The sequence below is a fragment of the Equus quagga genome, unplaced genomic scaffold (genome assembly GCF_021613505.1).
Source record: "Equus quagga isolate Etosha38 unplaced genomic scaffold, UCLA_HA_Equagga_1.0 205_RagTag, whole genome shotgun sequence".
NCBI classification, from domain to species: domain Eukaryota; kingdom Metazoa; phylum Chordata; class Mammalia; order Perissodactyla; family Equidae; genus Equus; species Equus quagga.
The window spans coordinates 108,444-133,033 of NW_025798762.1; the positions used below are offsets into that span (position 1 = coordinate 108,444).

Below are 24,590 nucleotides of genomic sequence, written 5' to 3' on the forward strand. Positions count from 1 at the left end.
GTTTCCCCAAGGGAAAAGGGAAGCTGCTTCAGACATTTGCCTTCATGGAAATTTTAAGAAAAATAGAATGAGTTGATTTTAATTAACAAAGAGCTTTATTTTTAGGACACATGAATGATAATTCAGAGTTGAAGACATTTATAATTAAAAACAGTTGTTGAATGTATTCACACTGAATTCTTTGCTATGATAAAAAGAATATGGATATGTTACTTCCAAAACTGGACAAAAAAAGGTTGCAAAATGTTGCAAAGGCTATAAGTGATAAGTGAAACTTTTACTCCTCCCATGAACTTGAAACTGTTTTTCTCAGACATCTTTTATGAACATCAACAGACAAAAAACATGTGGATGTCTCTCTCATATCCTGAAGGTATGCTTAAGTCTCAGGGAAATAGCATTTCTTTTTCTGCTCATTGACATTTCAGAAAAAATTAAAATGTTTATTACCTTTAGCTCCACATACTTAATTTTTTGGTGTTCATAAGAAACGTTTAATTCACTGACTTTTTAAAAATCAAGTTTAATAGTGTTTAAGTGACTGAATTCGTTTTTTTTTTTTTTGAATAGAAGAAATATCTTAAAACCAATTTTAGCTACATGTATCAGTGAGTTTTAAACTAAAAATATGGGTTTTTTTCTAGATCAGTAAAAAGTTTTTCTTGACAGCTAAGCTCACTTCACTTTTGGCGGGGGATTTAAAATAAATATTGAGTATCACAGCATTCACTTCTCAGATTTATAAATAACAAGCTAACACCTTATCATTTATTCTGTGAAGTTATATTCAAAAACAACCGAAGAGCTGGTGTTTTCCTCTCCAACAACCAAGTTGCTTCTTGCCCGTCTTCCAGGAGGACGGGATTTCCTTTTGGGTTGATACAATACACATGCTGTTGATTACAAAAAGAAAATGTTTGGTCTTTAAACTCTACAATAACATCAATCCAGAACATTTATCAAGTTATTTCCAAGTACAGTCAAAAAAGAACATAACAGTAACATTTCACAAGAAGATAATGCCTGAAGAACAGTTTCATTTCTAAATGTTTCACAGGGGTAGTCATCAAAGCAGAGGCAAGATTTTTGGAAGCAACTTTTAGGAGTACACATTTCGCTGTTATTCTCAAGAGAGTCAGGGCTAAATTGGCTGAGTGAGCAACATTTTCGGGGAACCGACATCTTGAAGCTATTTTACATTTTTATCTCTTGGATACTTCATCACCCAAAAATAAACGAATAGGCCAGAAAAAGCATCGCTCGGTATCCTTCTCTCATTACTGAATTAACACTTTACTAGTTACTCTGCTTGAGACACATCCAGGGACCATGAGATTGCTCAGTCTCAACTTCTTCAGTTCACACTGCAGTTTACAACAAGAAGCAAGAATAAACAGCACGAGACAGCAGACACAACCACCCTTGGTGTTAATTTATGGGAATCAGTGGGCGTTCCTCTCGCTTCTTCCAGATATTAGTCTTGCTATCTCTTTTGGCTAGTGGTGGTCTGCCCCTTTTTTTAGTGGGGGATGTATTGGCTTCAAAATCCTCAACGGTACTTTTTCTTCCTGGAGACTCTTCCCCAGGGTGCTCCATGATAGCTCCGCTCCCTCCATCTAGGATGTGCCTTAAAGCTGGGTCCTCAGGGGAGCAGACAGTGGTTCCACTCTCACTACTGCTCAGGTCTAAATCTTCTAAGTACAGGATCTTAGGCTGATGCATGCTTTTGATGAAAGTTTTCTCCCTCTCAAGTTTTCTACTTGAGTGATGCTCATTCATGTCCACCCCAGAGTCCAGACTCGTGTCATTGCTCTGGGTTCTCTTGCCCTTTTTCAAGTCTATAAAGGAATGCCTCACTTGTGCAACTGGCTTTCCATCAAGAGACACAAACCAGGCTCTGGGATGTGGGGAGGGCTTTCCTTTGGACAGCTCCAGGAGGGTCTGTTCTGAAATCCCTTGAAGCTCTGATGAAAAGGGAGTCATCACAACAGCTTCGTTTAGTGTTCCAGGAACAGAGACAGATTCCAGTAAGCTGTTCGAATACCGGCTCCAATCTGAAGTTTGGGATGGTAAGCTCTGTTGACCTTCGAGGGGGATATTCTCTTCCCTGGCATCTGGAGGCTGTGCATGAGAATGCATTGGCATTTTGGGCAATGTCTGTGTAAAGTTCTCTCTATTTACTGGTTCCATCAATTGGCCATAGACTAACTGTCCTTTTCTTGGCAAAGTAGCTGACTTAGCAGTATGCAACTGCTCTGGGGTGGAGAAAAGGTCAGACGTTTGAAGAATGGCAATGGGCTGGCTGTAGATATGCATAAGTTGTTCAGGAATGTGGGAACGCCCATACACCTCTTCATTACCTGTGAGATACCTCTTTTCCTCTTGAGCATCACCTAGAGATGAAGATAAATTGTTGTTAATATGTTTAGGTTGTTTGGACCCGACATTGGGCTCCAAAGACTGTGGTGGGTTTCTTGAGTAATTATTTTGATTGACTGATAGAAAGGAAACATCTTCATTGTAGATTTTAAAATTGTCCCGAGTTTTTACCATGGAAACCCTTTCTTCTGCTTCTGCCTTGGACGGTTCCTTTTTCTGAGGGCTGTATGAGGAGTTTTTGGCATTGAACAACTGTGACTTGTCCTCGGCTTTTAATGCAACTTTGACTGAACTGATGTGATTTATGTGTGTTGTTGAAGTTGTCTGGTCTCTTTTGAGGACCTCAAGTTTAGTGATATTTCTTTCTCTTTTCTGCGGAGTACCACATTTATCCCTAGAGTAGAAGAGAAGGCAAGAAATGTTTAAAACTTGTGATCTAGAAGGTTTGTTTTAAAAAATCATCCCACAACATGTACATTATATATGCAATGCTATTGTTAGACGATATCCATTTTTAATCTACACATTTTAAAGATCATACAATTGATGTCTACAGATAAACTTTGTAATACATAGAACCTACTGACATGATACTATAGGTTTGAGTTTTCTGTATTTAAACACATTGAGTAATATTGTTCTTACCTGCAATAACAAAGAAGTACAGCAAAAAATCCAATGACAATGACTATTGTTCCTCCTAATATGGCTGTGAGAAACACTGTGTGGTAGGCAGTTATGTTCTTTGAATCTCCATTTATACCTGAACCTAAATGGCCCAATATAAACCAAGAGAAAATACATTATTTTAGATGAAATTTTCAACTATGTCCTATCCTGGATGAGGCAGATTAAATATGTGTACCCTGTTCTGTTTGCTCCCTCCCATGACACGCTTCCCTGTGGGTAGGTTATATCTTCCCTCCCCTTTGGGTTTAATCAGTTGACTTGCTCTGCCCAAAGAAATGTGAGCACCTTCAATGAGGTTGCATGATACGGCCCTGCCGTCTTGCTAAGGCCCTCTAATATGTGAACAGCATTTCCTAGAGGGCTGATACTCCTTCAGCCTAGGTTCTGGAATGATAAAAAAAAAAACGTTGAACTGAACCAAGCCAAGCCCAACAGTCACGAAATATAAGCAGCAAAGAGATGTTTGCTATTGTTAGCCACTGAGAGAGCAGGTTTGTTTGTTACTGCAGCAATGGCTGACTATGACAGACATTGGTACCTAGATGCTAAAATGCTACCATAACAAAAACCTAAAATATATGACACTGGTTTCCAGGCCAGGCAGTGAGCAGTGAGGAAATTGTTTCAGGAGGCAGTAAAAATGGTGACCCAAGTTATGTAGTAGCAAAATATTTGGTGGAATAAACTTGGAGAAAATATTTCTAATTAATTTGAGCCTCGTGCAGAGAAATTTTGAGATAGAATATTGGTTGTGAGTGTTGACAGTTTTGTATTCAATTTAAAAAGAAATTATAAGGACAAATTCAAAAAAGAATTTTCGAAAGTAAGCAAGGATGAAAAGACTGAGAGAATCCAATAATTCTGGGACATGAAGGATTAAAAGTTGTGACTCTTTCTGCCTGGGCTTCAGAATAAGAAGACACCATGATCCCAGTAAGTTACGCCCAGCAGAGGCACAGTTGCTCCCAGGTCCTCCTTTATAGGAGCACACATACACAATGCTGTTGTCATCAGCTTAACCGCAGTAAAAGCGGACTAAGGCCCTGGGAAGATCAGTGTGGGCTTTTAAGATTCTGCAGGAAAATAAATGCAAGTAATCTAGAGGTAATCTGTTTCAACATCACTAAGACTTCATTTTGTTCAAAAATGCATATAACAAGTCTACTGATCAGTATCAACTAGCTTCTAATATGTACTCAGGATGATAAAAGAGTGGTGAGACAACCAGTTTTCCGGTAATCTCTAGCAGTAGAGAAAGTCCAGAAGGAGGCTTTCAACCTCAGCAAGGACAATGGAAAAGACTGAGGATCACAAGGTCTTTAGATCCTTTAACTTTTGCATCAACTGATTTGATAAAAAGTAATAATAACAGTAATATTAAAGGTTTTGGAGAGAAGTTTTGTGTTATGCATACAGACTTAGGAGCCAGAGTGCCTGAACCAGAATCCTGGCCTCACCATTTCTTTCTATGGGGTCTTGGGCAAGTTGCGTTTCTTTCTGTCTCAGCCCATATCTGTCATAGCTCACCCATGTGGGTTGTTACCAGGATTAAGCGAGTTAATACTTATAAAACACTTCCAACAGAGCTTAGCACGTGACAAGCACTCCATAAGTGTTAGCTATACCACACCGTTGTTGTTAAGTGAAACTTCAAGGTTACAGAAGAACAGGCACTCCAGCATCGGCCACACTTTCTTATATGGGAACAAGTAATAAAGTGTTATCATATCTAATAGGCAACCTAACACAGCATCACATGATAAGAAATTTCTTCAAACAAAAAAGAAGTAAGAGTAACAATTCTATCTGCAGATTCTTATTCAGGATCCAGAGCTGCGACAGACTGAAGTTTGATTATAACCGGGTGAAATTCAACTTCTGTTCCCAAGAATATATGAATATATGTTTCCACAACAGAGTAATGCTAACAATTTTCACTCCACGGGATGCCAGGGGACTCACTTTTGGAAATATCAGGCTGATATGCATGACTATAGCAAAAAAGTATGCATCTGCATTTGTGGTTGTGTACGTGCCTAAAAGGGGTCAGAAAGGTGGAAGTTACAATATATTTTAATTCAAATATATTTGAAAATGTATATTTAAAAACATATTAAGAAGCACTTGATAATTAAACTCTACTGAGCTGCCACTTACCTATAGCAATCTATGAAAAACAACTTGATTTTAATTTCTTGCACTTAATATTTTTTTCAAGGAATTCTAGGATTCTATTTGAGATTTATTTAGAAACACATTTAGTGTATTATTAATAAAATTATATCTAAAGTAGTTCCAGAACACCAGACACTAACTAGCCCATCATAGGACCAATTTTGACTTTACAGTAACACTCACATCCTAAAATGTTTATGGACATTAAGGATCATCATATCCAACTCCTGCAATTTAGAAACAAGAAAACTAATATTCAGATGGAGAAGTACCTATTCCAAGCTCACCCAGTTAGTTATTGGCAAAGCAAGAGCTATAATCAAGCTACCCATGTTTCTAGTATAGTGTCCCTTTGTGATATGCTTTCAGAATGAATTTTTCAAAAGCCTCACTAGTAGGGATCCAATTCAAACTAGAAGGTATCTAATTCTAAATGGGATCCCACACTTCTAAGTTCTCTGATTCACACAAAATCTTTCCAACATATAGGCTAAAACAAAACTTCCACCTATTTTAGAAAATTATCTCAGCTTTTATAATTCAGAGTCATCTTACATAAATTGGTTGTTTCAGGTATGTTTTTAATGGAAAGAACACTTCTCTATAAAACTCAAGGGCTTTGTAGGTTATTTTTATTAGAAATGAAATAACTTGGATTTAGTTGAGTTGAAGTATTAAATTAAATATTAACTGTTCTTCTTTTTAAATCAATATTTCATTACAGTTGCAAATCTAGAACGAGATAAGGTCAGACAGCTGGCAAACCTGCATGAGATTTCGCATCATGAGGAGCAAAAGTAACCACCCTCTGCTTTCTGAATAAATAATCTCATCAGCGCTAAGCTCAAACAGAAACAGGGAGAACCTCCCTCTTGATCACAATGGTTAATGGCTCATATGTCTTCTATTTGGAATACTAAATTTTGGCTTCCTTAGAAAAAAAAGTCTGTTACCTTGCATGGTCCAAAATTCAAAGGCTGTCAATGTAAAATGAAAATATAAATCAAATTATTAAAATAAACTTTCTCAGAAACTCCGGAGAGCCTTCAAATTATTAATAGACAGCCCTGATAGGATGCTATGGAAGAGAAATGTATGTAAAATGTCATCCACGTCCTTGATCAGGGTGTGCGCTGCTACTATGCCTGACAGGCAGAAAGTGCCAGGTCGCAGCTGTCTCTCAGTTGGGAGCCAAGATACTCGATAAACCAAAAGAATTACCTCTGACATAGAATTAAAAACGAAGGAATGACAAATGCATTCAACTTTCACACTCTCCCAAAACTTCACTAAAATGACACCGCAAGTTTTGCTTTGTTTTCTTTTTGTACATACACAAACCCAAGGATTAAGAGAGAGTGAGATAAGAGCCAAGAGCAACAAGATGCTCAAGGCTGGAAAGTTGACTTAGCAAAGCTGGCAACAGGGACAGCCAAGAATCAGCTCAATCCATACCAGCAAACACCCAAAAGGCCCAGAAGTGGCAGCAGGCCCAGGGTGCAACCAGACTACAGTACAGCAGGTTAGAAGACTTTCCTTTTTTTAAGAAGCTTTAATGGATAAAAAATGCAATGTTTGAAGATTTTGAGAGATTTACACAAGTCAAGATGAAAGTAGGATTTCCTTAGATGCAAACTATATAGCTAATTTCATACCATGTTCAATCTAGGAAAAACGAAATACTCATTTCTCCTAGAACGTGAATAGAGCATTCCTGGTGGACAACTCTTGCTTTTTGTCCACCTTCTGTTCATATGTCGGGACAATCATTTGGGGTATCGTTGTCTTATCTTGGAAACAGTCTGGGGATGCTATTATTCAACAGCCCTTCCTCATCCCCACCCCCACCCCCAGCAAGGGGTGTGCCCATGACCCAAGTCTGGGCCAACCAAATTCTTCATCCCTAGAATGACCAGGAACAGTGTGAGGAAAAGACTACAGAGGGCTGGAGTCAGCCACCACGCAGCAGCAATCTTGCCAAGACAGGCAAGCAGGGCTGCTAACCGGGCCTCTGGTAGTCCTGCCTTTTACAGTTTGCTCCTTCCACCTTCCCTGGGATCCTGTGAACTCTCTATATCCTAATACTTTTTTTTAATTATCCAAAAATCTGTTCCTGTTGTTTGCAACCAAAAGCTCTAACTGATCTGGGTAGAATTTATTTATGAAAAGTAAACTAAGAAAAGAAAATACTTGAACTGAACATACTTCACAGACTCGTCAGACGTTAGAGTTATAAAGAACCTTAGAGTTCATGGAGCTTTATTTTTTTCAAGCGTATAAGAAAAGACGAAGGTGAGATCAAGAGACTAGAAGCTTCTTCCAGTGTCATATAGAAGGTAATGGCAAAGCTTAGAATAAAATCGAGATCTGCTGCTATCAACTCCAGTAGGACTATTTGGATTTTGTTTTTAATTTCTTTGTTTCATGTTTACAATACCTCTAGTTCCTGGAAGTGGAGCTGCTATCCAGTAGCCCAAATGTGGTGCGTCATATGTCCAAACCAAATGACTGTTATATTCCTTGACCATTCCCTGGCCGTGATTTATCCAAGCACCTAAAAAGGAAGGCAAGTGAAAAATACCCATCGGTCAGTGTCTAAATCTTTACTGCTGAGAGGAGTTTGCTGAAAGCCTGTACAGAATACTATGCAGGACTTTTTCAAAGATTATGAAAACTGTGGCAATATATTATCATTGGATAATATATACATTATTTAATAATATTGTACATATTATAATAATACATAAAATAGAATAATTTGAATGATTTGTTATTGACTAAAGAAAATAAAATAATTATAAAGATAAAGGTATATTTAGGGAAATCATGACTCTCTAAATAACATTTAAATTGTTCTTACTGAGATATGTCTTGAGGAGGTGAGTAATGAAATCCAAATTTATCAGTAGGTAGGTAGTTGTCATCTGTTCTGGGACTCTGATTAAACACTTCTGGATATATTTTGTGGCCTTATTTCTTTTTAATTAAGTACTGTTTTGTTCTAGTACTGTTGGTATAGCGCTTTTGGAACTAAATGTGGTGTGGGCTCATCACTCCTTGTTTTTGTTATTGTTTTTTGGTAACTTAAAGACTTCTAGCCTATTTACATGGAAACGCAAGAACAAAATCAAGGGAAGCAGAGGAGGAGAAAGTGCTTCTGGCTGCTATTTAGGAGACTAAAAACAGGGAACAAAATTGGCACCTAAGATTCTTTTGGAAAATAATCATTCTTTCTATTTCTTAATAACACAATGTTATTTATTTTCATGAAATTAGCATACATTTCTCAAGCGCTTTAAACAAGCTTTTAGATATAAGTTCTATTGCCTATCAAAACAAAAAGAACTCATAAGAGCAGAAATACTTTAAAAAATAAATTTCATTTCTCCTCAAAATGTTAGAGGATATAAAAAAAAGCATGGGAATGTGAGTCAATAATGCTTTTTGTGTGTATGGTGAGGAAGATTAGCCCTGAGCTAACACGTGTGCCAATATTCTTCTATTTTGTATGTGAGTTACCACCACAGCAAGGCTTGATGAATGGTGTAGGTCCGTGTGCCCAGGATCCGAATATGCAAACCTGGGCCGCCAAAGCACACTGGACTTAACCACTATGCCAAGGGCCTGACCCCAATAATGCTATTTTTTTTCTTTCCTTTTTTTTTTTCTGGCGAAGAAGATTGGCCCTGAGCTAACATCTGTGCCAATCTTCCTCTACTTTGTATGTGGGATGCCTCCACAGCATGGCTTGATGAGAAATGTGTAGATCCACACCCAGGATTCGAACCTGCAAACCCCAGGCCACCAAAGCAGAGTATGTGAACCCAACTACTACGCCACCAGGCTGGCCCCAATAATGCTATTTTTAGTGTAATATATTGGCACCATTTTCCCCACAGTTGTATTATATTAATTGAAGTGGGGCCAATTTTGGTTGTTGACAAAAGTCCTTAAAATTGCAACATCACTGATTTAATGCTCTACTAAAGATAAAATGTTCAAATATAAAATATATATTTTAATGTTTTAGATAATAAGGCAAATTAAATTTGAATATTAAAATTTAGCATTTAATATTAATTTTTAATATAAAAATTAAAATATAGAAATTTTATTTGTCAATATACCTCAATAAAGCTGAAACATTTTCTTAATAAAAATAACAAAGAAACATATTTCTACGATAAGACATTCAAATATTCAAAAGAAAAATATTCAAAATATTCACATAGCTCACATACCTGTGTTCATATCAAACGTCCAGGCAGGTACGTGATCCCCTGCACTGACATCACTTGTATGCAGAAGGGGCAGAGAAACTTGAATAGAGCCATCCACCTTTAATTCTTTTCCCCCTGAATATATTTTCACACATATTGCAGCAAGAGGAGTCAATTCAATGCTTTCAAAACCTAAAAAAGACAGTTTATTAAAATCATATGTAAAACACAGGTTGTAGTTACATATTAACAACACATTAATATGGGCCTAAAATATCTAGTTCCTCTCTTTCACCCCGGGTTATCCATTTTAATATCATATAGATAGCAGATCTTCATTAAGGACTTTTAAAACATAATTTAAAAATAGATCATAAATATAGGCTATACTTATGTAACACTGACAAGTCAATATGAGCCTAGAGATCTAATGCTCTCAGCGTCGTCTGATGTGAGGTCACTGGAATCTAATTCAATGTTTCGAAAAACCTACAAAACCAACAACCGAAAACACATCTCACTAGTATCATACCCAAATAAAGCATCTACCATACCGGGTCATCAATGCAGCTACGGGTCTAAAACAGCGGTCTCTTCTTCTCCCGAGACCATCTGTTTCAAGTACTAGAACCAACACAGCTGGACTCCTTACGGCTACCTCATGTAAAAAACCTTCTGATTCAAAATGCAATTTTTAATTAACAGCTTTGACAAACATGACACAAAATCAGCAATACTGTTAGCTGATAAAAATAATAGGCCTTGATATACATTTGATTAATAGTATAATTGAAAGAATTAATATAAACAGACTAAATATTAATATTATAATATTAGACTTCAAAGCTTGAAAAGTAGGCGAAAGGAGATTAATAAAAGAATTGCTTTGCCTAAGGTTTTAAAGATTTGATTACACAATTTATAGTACGCCTTCTCAAACATCAGGAGCTTCTTATATTTTTCTATTACTGAGGGGAAAAAAAGCAGAAAATGCTTTTGTTTTGTTTTTGAAATATTAGTAATGCCAAAGTTATAATATACACCAGAATATTTACAATGAATATGGCTATAGATGATGTTAAAATTGTAACACAAATTTTCTACAAATAATTTGATAATTTTAGATCTTCCAAGTAATTTACTGACACATTAGAAAGAGCTGACTAAAGTATACTTATACATTATTTGCTGTTTGTGGCTAAACTTTTGGATCTTTGGCTTAGAAGCTGGAGTTTCGTTCATTCAACAAATATGTACAACAGAGCCCAATGGCAGCACGCGCTCATCTTGGCTCCAAAGACACAGTGAGTACGTGATCTCCTACACCGCTGCAAGATTTTTTCCACAATCCTCATTGCTATCAAAAATCCTCTTTTTCATTTCTTTACTCGTTGTCCGTTTATCCTCCACTTGAATGTAAGCGTATGATATAAGACACCTTATCAATGCTTCGAAGAAAATATGAAAAGCAATTAATTGGGTGGCCAGGAAGGCTGCCTCTTTGAGGAGGGGACATATGAGCTGTGGCCAAATGATAAGGTGCCATCCATGAAAAGATCTCAGAGAAGAGCTTTTCAGGCAGAAGAAACAAGTGTCAAGCCCCCAAATCAGAAGTGATCTTGGCAGATGTAAGAAAGAAAGAAGGCTGAAGGGCAGAGAGAGAGGGAATAGCACAGGGCCTTGGAGGCCATGGAAAGGCATTCTCATTCTTGCTACTACTATATCTGGTTCACATCTTCAGTCATCAGACAGGGCAACCATGGGCTTTCTGAAAAATTTCAGTGAAATATAGGAGAATTAGCCCTTGTAAACTTTCTGAAACACTAATCCTAAGATAAGCAGAGTCATGTGATACCTATTTTGTGGACTAGTTGCACTGGTAAGCAATCCAACATAAGCACAAATAAAATATTACATAATCTGTAAATAATTATGATCTCATATCAAATTATTCGGTAAAGCCAGCTGGCTTTCTGAAGTGACGGCTCTTAACTCCACCCCCCAGTTGTACGCAGTCAGTGGCTTCACATAATGAATGCAGTTGAAACTGATCAGATCGACACCCACCATTTGGGATAAGGCCAACTCAACAAGGAAAAAAGAGACTGAAAGACAATGAGAAGTAAAATACTGATCGAACTCTAAAACTGTGCAATCCAACACAGTAGCCACCTGCAGCATGTGCCAATTTAAATGAAAGTAGCAGGTTAGTTCCTCAGTGCACTAGTCATATTTCAAGAGCTCGATAGCCACACGTGGCTAGCGGCTACCATATTGGACAAAGCAAAGAACATTCCCATTTGACAGCACTGCTCTAGAACTTTGAAAATGTTAGCAACATTCCTAGGATAATTAAAACTTTTAATGAATAATCACAAAAGCAGGTGGTAGAGGAATGTTGGAGGGCAGAGCACATTATGACCCCTTCCCACTCAATCTAATGAGTCTTGTCCATAAAACCCCTCCAGGGCAGCATGAGCTTCATTTGTGATAGTTTGTACTGGTACCATTCTTGTCAGTTTTTTTATTTTGAGCATCCTATAACTTACATCTGGACAATTTTCACAGGTGTCTTACACTGGCTTCTTCCAGAAGCAGACCCTGAAATAACTTGGGAGGAAGCACCCACCATGGAGGGGGTGGAGGAGTAAGAGAGAAGAAGGAAGGAAGCCTACCCAGGATGTGTTAATGAGCAGATAGGTACCCTTTATGTACTCTTCTCTGCCATTGGTTGAGAGCTTGCCCCTTATGAGGGCTGAGGCTGCCTCCCGAACCAGGGAATGCCCTCAGGCAGAGTCGCAGGTCTGTGCAGTAGGAAAAAGGCTTGGAACAGGAGAGTGAGGGTCATCTGGCTGCGGTACCCATAGCATCAGCCACGGCAGGTGATAAAAAAAATACCTATCTAACCAAAACACCTATATGCTTACTACTCTAATTTCTGGCTGTTCTCCAAATAAAATGGAGCAAAACTGTGACACAGCTGAAACCATCAAAATCACAGATTGTCTGAGGTGATTTTAAAAATAGTGGGGTTTGTTATGTTACAAGTGGTGGAACAAGTGTGGATACCCAGAGAGAACACGCAGTTTCCATGGGGGGTTATTCACAGGTTAATTCTTAAATAAAACATAAAATTCCATCATCCCCTTAACTTTTGGGTCATGACAGCCTTATAAAAATATAGTCGTGCTGTTGAAGCTGGAAAATATTTATAATTTTACTCATAGAGAATAGTAAAAGAAACATTTCCAATTGCTTACTCCAATCTACAAACGTTTTCATATCTAACAATTATTGACACTTCTGATCAATTTGATAAGAATGAATATGTGAAATTATAAAAAGATTTGGGTAAATTTCTTTCAACCAAATTTCCATTTTTAAGTGTATTTAATTCGCAAAGTTTTATAATAATCATTACTGTTTTCTACACCTTGTTTACCTCCTTTGGATAAAAAGAGCCTGTAAATTAAATTTTTCATCAATGTGAAAGACTCTGGTAATATCTTTCTTTCATTGGATAAAAGGGAATTGCCTATAAACGTTTTACTAATTAGATTTATGTTTCCAAAGTGACATGTATCCTCTGAAGCTTAAATGAATATCAAATATCTAAATAACTTAAACAGTATTTGAGAGACTTACGTATTGTTTCTTATAAATATGATTATATTATGTAAAAATTAGAGAATACCTGATTTATTGAGAGTAATTCCAGTTGTGTACAGAAAATTGTCCACCTTCAGAAACTGCTGTAGAACTGTAAGATAGCCTGTAACGTTGTTGATGTGATGGCTGTCAGGCAGTTTAATTAAGGCTTTTGAAAACTGAACACTTGGTTGGGATTTGGCATCTGGAAAAAGGAAACCCCATCAACAAATAGACTAAACATGCATATTCAGCACAGCATCACTGGTCAGGACATTGTACTCTAAGGGAGGCAGTTATTTCTAAACATTACTAACATCTCATAATTATTTTTTCAATTCAGAACAGAATAAATAAGAAATCTCCCTTTCTTTAGATCACACAAGGAACCTCTACCCCAGAGACTGCTTCGTCCTGTTGCCCAGAATTTCTTCATCTTTTTTTGCGTATGTGTGAGGAAAACTGGCCCTGAGCTAACATCTGTTGCCAATCTTCCTCGTTTTGCTTGAGGAAGATTTGCCCTGAACTAACACCTGTGCCAATCTTCCTCTACTTTGTACATGGGACACCATCACAGAATAGTTTGATGAGTGGTATGTAGGTCTACACCCGGCATCCCAACCCGTGAACCCCGGGCCACCAATGCGGAGTGTGCCAACTTAACCACTATGCCACTGGGCCAGCTCTCTTCACCCTTTTTTGAGTTTCAGTTTCAAGAACCACACACTGCCATTTTTAGCCTGTGTGGTTCACTTGGGGTTTCATTTCTATAACAGGAGTACTGTTAATGGCACATGCCAGAATGGGCTGAGACTAATCAAAAGCGTCTTATTAGCTTCTTGGCCACAGTAATTGTTCAATGATGGGCCCTGTGACAACCACAGTTAATGAGATGCAGTGTGAATTTTGCTCGGACTTCCAGGGGAAAAGACTTGCTTCATCCCCACTGGATTATACATGAGCAGGTATATGTCCAGGAGTTGAAAAAGCTATCTTGTGACTAAAAATGAAAGCTTGTATGAAAACTAAGACAATACTCAAAGAGTGAAAAGTTGAGAAACAGAGAGAGAAAAACTAGTTCTCAATTATTTTGAGTGAAGTCCTGATCAAGCCATGTCTGAAGCTGGTACTACTCCTATACTTACCAATTATTTGAGCAATAAATAAATAAGTGCCTCCTTTGGGCTTAAGCTAGTTTAGGATTGGGTGTTTAGTAACTTGCAACAGAAAATGTCTTTGATGATATTCAGGTATATATTTAAGTGGGTAGGCTTCTCTATCAGATAACTAAACACGCATTTAAAAGTCTTCCAAATACCAGGCACTCGATTTATAAATTTCTCACGTTAATAACTTTGAATTGACTATCCTCTAATATAATTTATGGAGTGAGAACTCGGTGACAACATTGATATTTCTGTAATCAATATATTTTATTTCACAATTCAAAGGTCAACTCTTAACTCATTAAAACTAACACTTATCAGAAACATCACCTTTTGCTTTGGACTTTAAAGTCACTGATAAAGAGTGAAACAATCAGTAAAATTATTAGGATGAAAAAAGAAGTAGCAGGGGCCTGCTCCATGGCTGACTGGTTAATTTCAGTGCTCTGCACTTTGGTGGCCCAGGTTTGGTTCCCAGGCAAGGATCTACACCACTCGTCGATGGCCATGCTGTGGCAGCGACCCACATACATAATAGAGGAAGACTGGCACAGATGTTAGCTCATGGAGAATCTTCCTCAGGCAAAAAGACAAAGATTGGCAACGGATGCTAGCTCAGGGCGAATTTTCCTCAGCCAAAAAAAAAAAAAAAAAAAAAAAAAAGTAGCAGTTTCTAAAGAGTTATAACAATAAATGATAAATAAAATAATGTAAGATAATTCTCAAAATCAGTGTATAGTTTACTTTTTATATATGAAGCTAGAAAAATAATACCTTTAAAATAAACAGTTAAGGGAGATAAATAAAAACACATTTATAATACACTATTCTTGTTTGGTTACGTTGTTTGAGAATACAATCTGATACCTTCTGATCACTTACAAGTATGATCTACAACTTACTCTTTTAACATATGTGCCTTAATTATGCTGAAGACCCAAATTTCTTACAACTGAGAACATGTACACTACGGAAAATGTCTGGCTGAGCTTCTCTAAGGTTTTGCACAATCCTGAAGTTTCCAATTTCTCCTGCTGCTTTTACTACAAATATATTCACACACAGACCTAACATATATTCACTGTACAACCTCAACATCTTCCTCATCAAATCTTGGAGGAACTATCTTAGAGGGTAGTTTTAGGGAAGTTGAGAAGTGAGGATGTGTATTTTCTAAGGAAAGATTTAACATCTTCAGAAGCATCCATCCTTTCCTGCTTAGGCTTCCCAATGGGTCAACTCTTAGGCAAATGAGGCCGTAAAAGGAAGAGATCTGAGAAGTCAAGAGGGTGCACAGTGTTCTCATGGAGACGTGCCAGAGCACATCCAGTACGATCCAAATGAATGAACGCTCACCATTGCTTGGTATAGTGGCAAAGGAGTGGCATGCGGACACGCTCACACGGATCCATTTCATGTATTCGAGCAGAAATCACAATTTGTAATGGGATTTTAAGAGGCTAGTAAGGAGTAGGAATGTGTCAAAACCAAAACAAATAAAACAAAGCACTGAAGAGGAGAACCTGATTTCACTAAGGGCCCAGTAGCACAAAACGTAGCCTCTCTGCAGTAAACAGTTCCTATTTACCTTTTATCCTACACACAGCTCCACATCCACCCACACTCTGCCATGCGCCGGCAAACTCAATGGCTTAAAACTCTACAAAAGCCTTGGCATTTCAAGAGTAAGAAATCCTACTGCCTCGCTCAGTAAACTACTCCAAGATTAATCAAGCCCTAGTTTATTTTTTTTTCCCAAATAATAGTAGATTTTCTTTTCTAATACTTTAGGAATAAATAAGATAGCTTCTGAAAATGAAGAGAACTTTCACCAACAATTCTTTTTACCATGACTCTCTTATTGGACTCTACGTGAGGATTTTTTGCCTTCACCAGCCATTCCTACTATGTTTTAGTCCTAAACATTAACTCCCCAATAGAAAAGAAACAAATTGCCGTCATTCATAGAGGTTTTACATAATATGCATAAGAGTCAAAAAATGCTGGGGTTTCCCCTGAGGACTAGTTAAGGGAGGTGGGAGGTGAGTCAGGGATGAAACTATAATCTCCATGGTTGGTAACGTTGAACTGAAGGTCACAGCTTGATTCAGACCCAAAACAAGCCTTCTTATAGTCTTTCCTTTGGGATATGCAACTTGGGGAATTCAAGCCTGCTGAGTAGATACTTAGCTGCCCAGCCTCAGGCCTGTCCCACACAGGCAGCAAGTGTAATGGCAGAGGCAGGAATGGGGCTGACCTACCAATTAGGCAGCCCCAAAGGTCTGAGTCCTTTTCCAAATTTCACCAACCACTAAAGCCTAATAAAAGAGGGGATTTGGAAAGAAGTTCAGAAGCCCTTTCCAATATTTCTGATAGTCAAATGTTCCTCTTTGGGGGGCTCAAATGGTCAAAGAGAGAGTGATTCCCACCCCACAAAAAAACCACACTGTAGTCTGACAGTGAAATAAGAAGTTCAGATCAACCTGTAGTCGGTACTAAGCATCCCTGATCAGTTTAGATTTTATAATAAACATTGATCCGTTAGTGAAGAAGCATAGTTACATAATAATCACTTTACGTGTTTACTTATTGCTAAGTAGGAAGTGTTGTACTTACCAGCTAATTTTCCAGTAATTAAAACAGTGTCTTCAAATAGCCATATGTTTGCTTGGCTTTGCGGGAACAGGGAAAGTGTAACTGACGAATAGACTGTGAAATACAGCACAATTAGAATATTTTAGTAAATGTGGGGGAAACTGGGATAAATACAGTTCTATTCCAGCAGGTCTTAAAAAGTGAGGGGGGGGGAACTGTGTGATGTGAAGAGTAATTCAAAACAAAGGGAGAATAAATGTAAAATATGATGGAGGAAAAAAAGAGGATCACCATAAAATGAGAAGAAAAGATTGGGCATCACTATTTTATTTTACTAACCTTTTCTATTTCATACAGTAGTCTATACCAGAGCGATTAATGATGCTCTCTAACTAACCCCACATATATATGGTCAGTTAAATGCTTGAAGAACCTTCTGCTATTTTCTCTATATAGATTGTTACTTGTTATTTCTTTATGATTTTTTAAAAATTTTCTTGGCTCCATGATTCAAGGTTCTTTAAGATAGAAACTACATCCACTCTTCTTTTTTAACATAAGGGTTCAACACTCTTCTTCACACAGTATGGTTTGCTAAACAGACTGAGTTGGCAGAGGAGAAAACAGTTTAATACACAGAATGGTTGAGAAGCAACCTTTAGTAGAAGCAAGAAGGGGCTGAACCTGCCTCCAAGAGTAGGCACCTGAAATAACCGTGGGATGAGTAAGTGCAGATGACCTGAAAGATAACTAAATTCTTTCAGAATCAGGAACAAGAAGCTGGGACAAAAGACCATAGTTTTATAAGCAAGAACAGATCAAAGAAAAAGCTTACTAATCCTGCAAAAGAAAAATAAGTTTTGAGGCATTACCCAGAGCACAAGTTCTCATTTGATATCCTCAATGTGACATAAGTATTTAAAATTAATAGAAATAATGTAATATCCCTAAATCACTTAAGATAAAGCACACTTGCACGTGAATACTTTTAATATTTTGAGGTATGTCAAAGAGCTGTAAAGAAAATATGGAAAAGACAAAATACAAAAAGTATACAATGATGTATGAGTGGACATAAAATGAAATACATTTTTTTCCTAAATAGGAAAAGAGGACTACCAAATGAAAGTGTAATTTCAATTCAGAATACATTAACATTTAGACTGATTAATGATTTATTAGATTGGCGAGGAGGTGGTAGGATAGTAGCTTGGACCTTGACATGATAATAATTAGGGCATTATCCCATATTTGGATACTTTCTCAGTCACAGGTGGCTTAAAAGGGGCAAGCCTGACAGCTTTTTAAGGTTATTAAACCTGAAGAGAATCTTTTGAACCTCACTAAAACTTACATTCAGATTTACTTTCACTTAAAAAAATGTTTGATTACAAAAGAGATGTAAATCCACTCTGGAAACGTCGATAAAGAAAGAAAAGAACAAGAAAATGATGGTGAACATAATACCACCAGAGACAACCACTTTTAGTATTTCGGTATAGCTCTTCCTGGATTTCTCCTGTGATTTTTTAAAATAGGGAGTACGATAATTGCATGCAGAATATTTTTACGCTGCTTTTTTCAATTCAGATAATATCATAAGCATTCCTCAACAGAAACTTTTCATAACATTTTCAAGGTTACATATCTCATTTCCTGAAGTATCAAGATTTACTTCACCACCACACTAATGTTATATATTTAGATTATTTCCATTTTCACTATTACAAAATATTTGATCAACATCGTTGGGCACAAACATCTGTCCACTTTATTTGTTTGTTTCTTGGATAGATTCCTAGCAGTGGAATACTGGGTCAAAGGTTAATAACATTTTAAAGATTCTGACACTTATATTTCAAAATCGCTATCCAGATAATTTTGCTGGTTTGCACTCCCACCAATAGTGTTTGAGATTGCTGATCTTACCTCACTCTTTCAATACTGAGTGTGCTCACTTTTTAAAAACTTTTCTAAGGTGAAAAATCTAAGAGCTGTGTATTTCTCTGATGTACAGATCTCAGATTATTAGGAAAGTAAACAATTTTGTCACATTTACTAATCATTTGTATTTCCTGTTTTGAAAACTGCTAGGTCATAATTTTGTCCATTACCTTATTTAGGCAGGACATTGGTGTTTTCCACTGATTTGTATAAATTCTTTGCATTATTAAGCATATCACTCCCGATTGTTTCATATACTTTTCTTACCTTTTTTTAAAATATGGTGAAATTTACCTTTTATGACATCTTCCATTGCTTTTAAGTTTAAACAGACAATCCTAATAAAAAATCAGATAGTTTCTTATTCTCTTATATTTGATTTGATTTTCCACATTTACACTCTATGAGCAATACATTTTGGAATATGGATCCAAATTAATTTAAGCTGAATACTTAACCAAAATATCCCAGTACTACTTATTGAATATTCAACCTTTTCTCAATGATTTACAATGGAATCTTACCATAGATTATAATTTTTACACATCCTGGTATCTGATTTGTAACAGAGTACAAATCATGGTACAATATCACAGTTTTAATTTTGTAGCCATATAATATTTAGTCATCTGGAATGGCAAACTGCCTCTAGTAAATCGTTTAAAACAAGACTCCCAGGGATTTTTACACATTTATTCTTTAAGAATTATTTTGCTCAGTTTTTTTAATGCATTAAATCTATAAATTAATTAGGGAAGAACTGAAATCTTTACAAAATTCAGGATTTCTACAAAGAAATATAATGCTTTTCCACCTATCCAGTATTTTAGTTTATTTGTTTTTTTTTTAATCTATCACTAACATTTGGTAGTTTTATTTTCCCCACACACAAGTTATTTCACATTTCTTTAATTGGTTTCCCTGCATATTTTGTTCTTCTTCTTGTTCTGAAAGGGATTTCTTTTCACTATTTTTCCTAACTGGTTATTACTTCTGGTATAACAACATGCATTGATTTGTATCAATGCTAATTTGTAGTTTTCCAAAGATATGATCATAACCGGAAATAACGGTTTTCATTCTTCCTTTCTAATAGCTATCACTTTATCTGTTAATATCTTTTTCCTCCGATAAGAACTTCTACTACAACATAAAATAATATAGACATTTGTGTTTAGTTTCTTATGTTAGTAGGATCCTTACTTCTAATATTTTATAGCTAAGTATGAGTTTGAGATACTTAAGGATATCTCTGTGGTCCTAGTTTTTAAAAAGTTGATTCTTAGGTAGGTATGGATGGTGACCTTACAAAATACATTTCAGACAATTGTTGATATTATCATCTAGTAGTTCTAATTTGTTCAACTGATATACAAAATATTAATAGAGTTTGACACATATTTGACATCCTTATAATCCTGCAAAGAAGAAAAATCCTATTTGGTCTTGACAGTATGCTATATTTCAATAATGGTAAAATTCTTTTTACTATTCTGTTTAGGATTTTCGCATATACAGTTACATGTAAGATCGGTCTATAGAGGGGTGTACGTATGGATATATGAGAGACAGAGAGAGAGTGTGTATGTATATGAGGGCATTTAATTTTGTATTATCTTTGTCAGGTTTCGGAGTCAAGGCTCTACTGGTTTAGAAAAATGATTTGGAGTACTTTTTCTTATAGGTTTTGAATCAAGTTATTTTTACCCTGAAGATTTTATCCACGGTTATTGGTCTACCTCATCTAAAATCAATATAGTCATTTAAATTATCACAAAATTATTCATTTTATTGGATTTTTTAAGATTAGTGCCATCCAATCTGATGATTTCTAAAGATTTTACGTATTTCTTCTCGTCTTTTTTTATTTCCCTCATTTTTGTTTAGTTTAGTCAGATGTATGCATAATTTATTTTATTTCAAAGAACTAGCATTTTGTCAATTAGCTCTTCTTTATACTTTCTAATTTCATGATTTTTTCCCATTTTAGTTGGTTTCTCTTTTATTTTTCTGATTTTCATTGAATGTATAAATGTGCTTAATTTCTGACTTTTAAAAAACTTAAAGCATTTAAGAGTATGAATTCACCTCAAACACATCCCTATTCAGATTTTTCTAGTCATGATTTTATTAAAATTTTGTTCACACGAATCTTATTAAATTATCTAATTCATTTTTCATTTTCTTTCTCATTCTAAATTTATTTCTGGTTCAAGAATTCAAAGGTTTCCAATATGAAACCAAATAACATATCTAAATTCTAACAAGAACCACCACAATAAAAACAAAGAGCGAGACTGATTACCAAATGTATCATCCTTCTAATCAGTCCGACTTGTATTCCAGTACCTTGTATGGCCCATTCCTTCCAAAATCCTATTAGTCATACTAAGTCCTACCAATTCCTTTTTTCCCAGCTTTATTGAGAAATAATTGACATATAACACCGTGTAAGTTTAAGGTATACAACGTGATGATTTGACATATGTATGTATCATGAAATGACTACCACAATAATTGTCAATTCTTTCTTCAGTTTGCCTCTTGTGCTCACCTCTCCTTTTCATTCCCTCTCTTACATCAGGCCGTTGTTACTGTCCACCAGCACAACCACAGCTTTGTAGCCAGGTTCCCTGAATCCATTTTAACCCTGCTGTTGGCCTATTTGTTGTACACTGTCAAGTAAATTCAGCTTCTAAACAACTGACACTCATTGTGTGCAAGAATCTACAATAACTGATTTATTATTCAGCAGATGAATCTACACTGTTTGTCTTATCTTTTGAACACGTCCTTTCATCATCTGGCCCCACTTCACCTGGCCCATCCTGCCTCCAACTAACCCCTTGGGCGTGCCAACCCTCCCCGCCACCTGTAGACACGCTTTGCACCAGAGCCGAGCTCTTGCTCAGGATTCCTTCAAGGCTCTCTAGAAGGAAAACAGCCTCCACGTTTTCTTCAGACTGACACTCCCTTCCAGCCTCCTTATACTGACTTCACATAGATATTCTCATTTTCAGTTTACCAGAACCAGAGATTTCTAAAGCAGAGGAAAAAATATCATGTACATTTAGTGAAGGCAAAACACAGTTTATATGCTTACTTGGCATTCTTCCGGTCTTCCAAGGTAGAGGCGTCAACACGTAGCCATCTTTGTAAGCAATAATGGTTAAGCTGAGCCCTAATTTGTAGGGCACTTTTATCAACACTGCTCCATTGCTTTTAGTTACTGTGGAATTGGTCTTTGTGTAGTTTACAAACACTTCTACAACTGCTTGACTCAGGGACTGACGACTGATGATGTCATTCACCTGGACTTTCAGCATAAATACAGACACTGGAAGAGGAAAAACCAGAAACTGCAGCATGTTAGATCCTAGAATGCAAATGTCCCTATATTGGAAAATGTCATTCAAGACATCTGAATAACCATACAAAACTGTTGATAAATTTAGGAAATGCATATGTACAATGGATTGATCGAAAGATGTTAAAAACATTCCAACAAATCCATTATTCTCCCTAAAACTGAATAAATTTGAATTTATTAATAAGGCACAGCGTTACTACTCCATTTTTTCTGCCAATTAAAAGGAGAGCAGTGAAAATGCAAAGACAGAGGTTCTTTCTTTAGGAAAATACATTTTTACTTTGTCTCACGAATTTCTAATACTATTAAGTTATACAGATTTAATACTAATTCAAAATATAGTCAAATTTCTTAGACTAAAATGCTATCTCACCACACCAATTAGAGTATGGCTAGCTCCTTCATTTTGTTCTGTTGTCTGGAAAGCAGGGGATGCGTTTCAGTGCCAAATTACAAAATATCAAAACAAACTCCCTAAAATCTCAAAAAGCCTTATCCATTAAATATATAAGAAAATACACTAAGATAATAAATTGAGGAAAATAAGAATCAAAGCTTATTTCTATTTAAGCCTTCAGTCTTAGAGACCCTCACAATGTGTTCATGGATTTACTGGTGATAATTTCTAGTTTTAATAAAGAACTTGTACCACCATGGAAATGCCTTTGCAAAGCCTGTATCACAACACCTTTGCCCAAGATGCTTCTCTTCCACTACAAGTGGGCTTTGGAGTGAGTCAAGGTCCACCTCTGCCATCCCCTAGACATGTGGCTCTGGGTAAGTTACTCACCTCCCAAAGTACATTTGTTCATCTGTAAAATCGGGAGAAGAGTAACTACTTTGAGTTAATAAAATGAAATAATGCAAATGATGTGCTCAGCACAGTGCTTGGTTGTCACCTAATATCATCATTAATAATAAAAATTAATACTCAACAATTGGAGACCACTTCACAAACATGGGAGTACAGATAAGAAATATACCATAAAGACTGATTATGCTGCATGCGTTTGCATACACAAACCCATTTTACGCAAAGTGATTTTAGCAAGAACCCAGCACATCAGGTAAAAAATTCCTAGTCAACATTGACCAAGCTGCAATATTGCTACAAAATTGTAGTTACGCCTTATCTATTCTAACTTTGTTAAAATAAGCTAGACTTTAAATTGCTTTTAGATCATAACAAAGACATTTTAAATACAAATACAACCACTGTAATAATTGCCCAGTCTCAGCAAAGGTACAATCCAGCAAGTTAGAAAACAGTTCTGATCTTTTCAAGAATCTAAAAGGAGGTTAAATGTTATCCAAACACGATTCTTTATATATTCAGACACGAACATATTTTTCTATAATTACATATTATTATATATATTAATATATAAATAATATGTAATTATATTTATCACTATATAATTCCAATATAATTATATAATATATAATAATTATAATAAGAACTAAATAATGAGCCAGGCATTGTGTTAATTTTTAAGTGCATCGTTCCATTTACTCTTATAAAAACCCTCATTAGAGAGATACTATTATTTTCCTCTTTTTATCTATTAGTAACTGCAGGTTAGATAGGTTTGTAGATCAGCCATGGCCAACCCACAGTAGGTGGCGGGACAGGACACAAACCTGGGACACTCTCTCCTCAAAGCTTGTGCTCTTAAACTGTTGCGCTACAATTGCCTGATTCTACTCTTAAAAGCAATGCTAGTCATAGTTTAGAGTGTGGAGATGGGAAGAACTAACTGGGAAAAGGAAAGAAAAGGCAGGATTATATCCTAGAGAACCATATCTTAAAATGAAGGTCCATTAGTCTGTCTGAAAAACTGTTAATTTCTAGGACAACAGCCTTGTATATATTCAAATGTAACTATGCAGAATAGATTACAAGGCAAAATACAGATAACCAAAGCTTACCCATACCTCTGCTTTCTCAGCATTTTTAATAACAGACAGCGTTCTGGAAAGTTAAATTATTTGTGAGTAGTCATTACTATCTTTACTTTTAATAGATAAAGTCAGGAGCATCAAGTACAAAATGTCAACTAGGCCTCAGGTCTTAACTCCAACTGTTCCTCAAATTATTTAACTATTTTCCCAATAGATTCAGTCCATTACTATGATTTCACTCTAAAATAAATAAAGTCATGTTTGCAACAATTTAAAATCAAAATACAGAGAAGGGAAGGGAGTAAATCTAAGTTCCTGGCACCAAGCCTCGTATGTATATTATCACAACATCTCAGTCTACCTTTGTAAAATATATAACATCAAGTCCATTTTACTGATGAGGAAAAGAAGATTCAGACGAGTAATGCAAACTGCCCCAGGTGTCACAGATATTAAGAGGCAGTGTCAGCCTTTAAGTGTGGCCATGAATTACTCCAAGGC

General features: G+C 36.2%; 1 protein-coding gene across 1 annotated transcript in view; it reads right to left on the reverse strand.

The window, feature by feature from the left end:
* Window positions 1-501: 501 nt before the first annotated feature.
* Window positions 502-24,590, reverse strand: part of LOC124233562 (protein FAM171B) — a 61,183-nt gene continuing 37,094 nt past the window's right edge. Inside the window, exons 2-8 of the mRNA XM_046650706.1 lie at window positions 21,921-22,154; window positions 16,895-16,987; window positions 13,159-13,317; window positions 9,486-9,656; window positions 7,682-7,798; window positions 3,025-3,148; window positions 502-2,773 (exon numbers count right to left, since the gene is read on the reverse strand). Coding sequence (XP_046506662.1) covers window positions 1,429-2,773; window positions 3,025-3,148; window positions 7,682-7,798; window positions 9,486-9,656; window positions 13,159-13,317; window positions 16,895-16,987; window positions 21,921-22,154 — 2,243 coding nt within the window. The 3' untranslated portion in view covers window positions 502-1,428. The remainder of the gene's footprint in view (window positions 2,774-3,024; window positions 3,149-7,681; window positions 7,799-9,485; window positions 9,657-13,158; window positions 13,318-16,894; window positions 16,988-21,920; window positions 22,155-24,590) is intronic.